This window comes from Lactuca sativa, chromosome 7 (assembly GCF_002870075.4).
Source record: "Lactuca sativa cultivar Salinas chromosome 7, Lsat_Salinas_v11, whole genome shotgun sequence".
NCBI lineage: Eukaryota > Viridiplantae > Streptophyta > Magnoliopsida > Asterales > Asteraceae > Lactuca > Lactuca sativa.
Genome location: NC_056629.2, coordinates 12,532,929 through 12,539,743, shown reverse-complemented (window position 1 = coordinate 12,539,743; position 6,815 = coordinate 12,532,929). Strand labels below are relative to the sequence as shown.

At 33.4% G+C, this 6,815-nt stretch overlaps 1 protein-coding gene across 1 annotated transcript; it reads right to left on the bottom strand.

Annotated features, from left to right (window-relative positions):
• Positions 1–5,292: 5,292 nt before the first annotated feature.
• On the bottom strand, positions 5,293–6,572 carry LOC111904108 (uncharacterized). Its single transcript, XM_023899884.3, has 2 exons — positions 6,415–6,572; positions 5,293–5,763 (listed from the first exon to the last, which is right to left on the bottom strand). Exons 1-2 carry the CDS (start codon positions 6,510–6,512, stop codon positions 5,481–5,483), a joined length of 381 nt encoding a protein of 126 aa, XP_023755652.1. The 5' UTR covers positions 6,513–6,572; the 3' UTR covers positions 5,293–5,480.
• Positions 6,573–6,815: the final 243 nt, after the last annotated feature.

Genomic DNA, 6,815 nt, shown 5'->3' with positions numbered 1-6,815 from the left:
CACCAAGAGTGGGTGTAGGTTGCTTGTTTGAATTCCTCTTACATGCATCTTCCCTCTTACACAAGCCATACCTCTATGAAGCCTTACTTTGGTTATTAATGAAAGTATATGTAGAGTATATGATGTTATGAATATATTCTCTATCGAATTCTTAAGGTCTTAGTGTCAAAGTGTGTCTTGCAGTGTATATCGAAGGTTACGCACATACGATATATCTATGTATTTTAGAGAGCACATATGCTGTAACACTTTAAATGTCGAAATCTCTCTAGACTTTTTGTGTGTGTTGAGGGTACTATATGTAGTACTTTAGTTTAGATTATAATGAACACTTTTTCACAAAACTCTTATTGTACCTTGTAACCTTGCTACTTCCAGACAATCAAGAGCTTCAACAGATTTATTTACCTTTTGTGTTCATCTACTTTAAGAAATCATTACTTGATTGAACTCTTGACTCATCAAGTGATATAAGAGCTAGGGCCATGGGTTCAATTCTCACATAGAGCAATTTTTTATGGGATGATTGTTGCGATCTAAAATAGATCAGCCTTCGCGATACGTAGGGAAGGTTTCCTAGTCGCAGTCAAATGTCATAGGTGCTAGGGGCTGAATATGTTATATATACAAAGGTAGTGCATTTCCTAACAATGAATGGTTTTAGGAGAGTTGGTAGCGCCTTAGGTCCAATAGTATGGCCGTTAGTTGTTATATGTGAGTATGTAAGAGAGACAATGATTTCATTTTGATACCTATACTTTGATCCAATGTTTTAAAAACCGGTTTGAACCGGCCGATCGAACCGGTTGGACCGGGAACTGGAGGAGGGAGCGGTTCAACTATCACCGGTTTTACATTGATTTATGAACCGGATTGAATTGGCCGGTTTTTGGAAAACCCGGTTGAACCGGTCAAAATAAACTGTTTGAACTGGTTAAACCGAATAAGAACAATGAAAAAGAACCATTTACATAATAAACTTTGGTGATTTTTCAAATCTATTTAATTTTCTCTAAATAAAAACATATGGAAAATATTATAAAGTTTTTTTATGTGTTTATATTCATCTAAAACTATATATTTTATTTCGGTATTATACATTATTTTTCTTTTTAACGTATATGGATTAATGTAAAACGCTAAAACTTATGGTTATGTGTTATTTTAGTGTATTTGGATTCATCTACAATTTATTTTTATGTGTATTTTTAATGTTTGAACTTGTAAACATCAAATTCATGATTTATATATGTATGTATGTGTAGGAAAATAGAAAAAAAAATTAAAAACATGAAAAATATAGAAACCGGTTCATCCGGCGGTCGAACCGGTTAAATCGGGAACCGGTAACCATACCGGTTCAACTAAAAAACCGGTTTTTAAAACATTGCTTTGATCTCTTCTTCTTTCTCTCAGAGGTCGAAAGTTGTTATTCCCTTTCCTCACTTTCGCTCTAGAGTAGACCAGTGAAAGAAATATGTGCTTATAAAGTGCTTCTCCTTTAGTGTTTAACTGTGATAAGTACTTAAAGGTTTAAGAAATATTTTATAAGAGAGAACTAGCATTCTTGGGGACTTATTTTCGTTGGTGAATACATTTTAGAGATACTCTATATTGGTCTTTTGTTATCTTCATCGACTCCCAATTCCCAAGAGGGATCAAAGGCTCTAAAGCTTGTCTTCTAAACACCCTATAGTTGTTATAATAATTTGATCCTCAAAGTGGTCTTGTTTCTTGTTAAAATAGTCTTAAAATAAACTAGTTATTTTTAAATGTTTCTATTGTCGCATTAATTGTTTTATAAAAACGATTATTTTTAGCTTCCCAAAACCTATGACTAGGTACTAATTATTTTTTTTGAAACGACAAATCTAACCTATTTCTAAACTACACCTTAAATTCACATATGTCTACGACGAGACTTGAACCCTCAATCTCAAAGAAGGAGAGCAATACCGGATACCGTAAGGCTGGAAGCCCTTTGGTAAGTACTTATCATTTTGTAGAGGTCTTATTATTTTCAAAAATATTCTTGGTAGTTTAACATTCTATTACTTCTCTGTATCATTTTGTTATGTTCCTCAACATGTAATTACTACGATTCAAGAACCAAATAGAGGTTTATATTGAACATGTGAAATCAACCAAATAATAAGGTTTAAAGTGAATGAAAGTGTCGTCGAAAAATATTTATCTTGAATTTTCAACATGTCACTAATATACTTGCTTCATTCTCATTTGTTGGAGTAAAAGATTTTTGGTGATGGTCCTTAGGTACTCGAGGAACCTATATGTATTCATATTTAAGATCCTCAATTGATAAGCTCTACTTGACCAAATCAATGTTGAAACACTATGGAGCAATATGATTCCAAACAAAATCAGTACATTCGTGTGGTATTGCAATTTCATCGTCTCCACAGTCGAGCAAACCTCCTTAGGATTGACATCTCAATACACGATCCTTCTTGTATGTTTTGTAGTTTTGGTGAGAATCCCTACTCATCTTCTTTTCACATTATCTATAAATATTAAAGTTTTGACAAGGTATCTAATCGGTAGAATTTAGTTATTTGGTTGCCAAGACCTCAAGGTAGTGCTTGTATTAATGGATGGTAGACTGCTCTCCAAATTTTAAGAGCTATCTCTTGATGCATTGTTCAGAACGATGGTAGGGTCGATTTGGAAGTTCCAAAATGAGTAAGGCTTTTTTCTTAATTAATAAGTCTAGCCAACAAGTTATTGGCAGATAATAATACAAGTACTTTCACACCTTTGGATTAAGACTCATCATAAATTAGATAATTGTTTAGATAGAGGGTTATGGTTGATTGATCCAATGGTTTATAACTCTTAAATTGCAGAAAATGTCTCACTAGTGACTAGTGTCTATCTTTAAAACACTAGTGGTGTACCAACATTGTTGGTGATTTGTTTCACTAATGTGATTTAAGTGTAATGGGATTACTTTTGTTGACCAAAAGTGATCTTGATAAATATTAAACAAGTAAGGAAGGTGTGGAGTGCACACTTGTTTAAGTTTATTCAAGATTAAAAGTAGACTGTCATTTAGGGGCGAAGCCCCTGAACGAACGGGGGTCTGGGGGCAGCGCCCCTGGAAGCGGGGTCCAAGGGGCGGCAGCCCCTGGCGGGGTCCAAGGGGCAGAGCCCCTGGCTGGGATCGATAACAATTTGTTGACTGTTGCCAAACTATTTTATGACAGTTTTGACAGTTTTCAGACAAAGAATGTATTTAACCGATTTTGGTCAGTTTTTTCTGGTACTTACGAAAATTCATATACTCATTCTCTGTTCTTTTCTCTTCTGAGTCTTATCCAATCAAAGATTAGGGAGTACCACCCAATACTTTGATTTGATAGTGAAATCACAATTTTCAGAATTTCCAAGACTATTTTATCCTTATTATCTTACAAGCACAAGACGATGATAGTGGATATTCTCATTCAACGATAAGCCTTTTTTTTTTACGAAAATATTATGTCTCGTAAAAACCCATTCATATGTCAAAAATTCAAGAACTAACTTAGTTTAATTTTTAAATTCAGATTTATCACCACGTCTTGTAAAAACCCATTCATATGTCAAAAATTCAAGAACTAACTTATTTTAATTTTTAAATTCAGATTTATCACCACAACAAATTAAAGAGGAATTTTTATCGAGAGGTACAATCAATTGTTATTTTATGCATTATATATTTGTACATTCAATTTAAAAGTTTGGTCTACTTAAAATATAACATTATTTTATTGATGGGTCGTATATTTAGCTTACAGATTTAGATAGCCGTAAAATTATATTATTGTTATATTCGTTTGACTTTTAGAAAAATATTTTTTTTTTGAAATGGTAAATTTAACATACTCCTAAACTACACCATAAATTCACCTATGTCAACGACGAGACTTGAACCCTCAACACCGGATACCGCTGGGCTAGAAGTCCTTTGATAATTAAACCAAATTTGTTAGTATGGATTTATAGTTGAAACGAATATCAATAGTGATAGTAAGATTATATGATAAAAAAGTATTTTTTTTTACCAAAGGGTCAATAGCCTAGCGGTATGGAGTCATCATCTTATATGAAATGTTAGGGGTTCAAGTCTCGGTGGAGACATAGATGGTTATTTAGGACTAGATTAGTTAGTTTGCCGTTTAAAAAAAAAGTATTTTTTGTTTTTTTGAACGGCTGAAAAAAAGTTAATTGTAATTAATACTAACCAATGACAATATTATAATTACAACACATTTTAATCAACGATCAATACAGTTAATTTAAAAAGTGTATTGTGTTATAATATTGAAATGATAGAAAAAAAAATAATCATTTGTTGTAAGTTGAAAGTTACAGTAGCAAAATAAGTTAAATGCAATTAACAAAAAAATCAAACTAATATGATTCAGTATAAATATTTATTTTAAAAATTAAATACATATAAATAATTAATAAATGGAAATGTAGATACAGGTTAGTAGCTCCTCGTATATTTACAAAAATCTCCTACACATTATCTAGACAAGTTGTAGGCCATTCAATAAAGAAATATATAGGAAACTGAAAAAGCAATATCAAGACAAAAATAATTATATATATTTGCAGTTTAATGCTAGAATGAAACACAGCTGAAATTCCCAAACCCTGAATAATGCGAATACCGTTTTTGTCTATAATATACCAAAAACTATTTCTTATTCTGTATTTAAACAATTTCTTTTTGGAATGAAAATTATTCACCCAAATTAAGATGTAGAAAAAGCAAATCTATAAATTTTTAACACATTATAAGAGTAGAAAAGAAGTGTAAAATTAATAATTAAACTCATGAAAATATAAGATAGAAACACAACAGTTTATATATCCACAATTATTTATTCATGACAAACCCTAGATCATTCCCATGCAAAGTTTCTATCTCGAAAATAAAACAAAAATTTATACGTAAATCATACTTGTGCATCCCTAGTTGTAGTAGTGACAAAAGAAAAATATATATTTTTTTTACAAACACATTGTATATATATTTTTATACTTCAAGTATACATAACATGCGATGTTTTTAAACGATCAATAAACCAACACGTTGAATTTTTATTTTATTTCAGTGTTAAAAAACATGAATTTGCAACTTAAGGGTTATAAAAATACCAACGAATGCATGCCATGCAATTTGAGGAAGGGAGAGATCAATTAGGAAACTTATTTAGTTGCTACTGCTATGAAACAACTTATATGGAAGTCCAAACACATATCACAAAAAAAAAAAAAAAAAAAAAAAAAAAAAAAAAAAAAAAAAGTAAAAAGCTAGAACTCGATTGTTTTCACCACCACTCTCTATCTTCATCCTCTATAGACAATACTTTGTTCCCCTTTTACCCTCAAGTCAAACCAAGAATTACCCTCTGGGAACATTAAACTCCATAAAGGTCTCACCTTTGGCACCAAACTTGGATCTTTATTTAACACATGACGTCTTTCAGAAGTTTGTACCTTCGAGTACTAGTCTTAGGGGAAGGAGCTCCTGTGGATGAGGATGACTTGCCTTTTTCGAAACCCTCTTCTCGATCATGTTGCTTGATCTTGTCACCGGAATATTCTGATCGGTTACCGATTCCGACTTCCGATTTTAAGTTTGATTTCTTGGAAGAACCGGTGTGTTTCGTAGTTTTGATCACCTCGGTTTGGCACCAATCACATAGCTCCGGAGGCTCCGATGATTCGCTATAGTAGTTGCTACAATACCTGATCATTCATGACAAATTGAATTAGATTATTAATTATAAGAATAGTTAAAATTTATGATTGAACAGGTGCGATGTCCACTTACCAAGAAAAGAGTTTCAGAACATTATTTATGGAGAACAAAAAGATTTGCAGGAATTACACATGGAGATTATAATATCGGTATTAATATATGGTCAAGCTGGTCAACATAAAATAGTACGTAGGTAATCAAGCTATAAAAAGGAATAAATAATTACTTCGTGAAGGAGATGGTGGTGGTGGTGGGCGGCTGGAGGCGGTGGCGTTGGTTGTAATAGTTATTAATTACCTCCTGTCACTTACGCAAGCTATGGTGTCCCTTTTGTAACATGGTGAAGTGTGTTTTCATGAAGGTAAATTAGAAAAAAATTCATAATATTCTAGTGATATATCCCTATTTAAATGAATCAACTTGCGGATATATTGAAAATATTCAAAACACAAAAACAGAATAGCATGAATATGAACGGAAAGTGGTGGACGGCGATCATCTGCAGTTGTGTTAGAATATGTACAGTCATAAACTTATACGTGCTCTCTGTGTGTGTGTGTGTGTGAGAGAGAGAGAGAGAGAGAGAGAGAGAGAGAGAGAGAGAGATGGTGGTGGTGGTCGAGGGTGCGGAGACGTACGAGTGTTGGAAGCGGTGATGGCACTTGATACATCGGAAGATTTTGTCGGCGAAGCCCACGTCACCACACATACAACAGACTCTTTCAACATCCACCATTTTTTCAGACCACTTGATCTGTGTGTGTGAGAGAGATAAAGAAGAGTAATGGGATGAGGCGGTGTATATATATAGACGTATACGTGTGTGTGTAGAAAGCGTAGGTGTGGGGGAGTGGGGTTGAACAAGTCGACCAGAGGTTGCTTGCAGTCGTTTTCAGTTATGGAGAGAGAGAGAGAGAGAGAGAGAGAGAGAGAGAGAGAGAGAGAGAGAGAGAGAGAGAGAGAGAGAGAGAGAGAGAGAGAGAGAGAGAGAGAGAGAGAGAGAGAGAGAGAGAGAGAGAGAGAGAGAGAGAGTATTGGA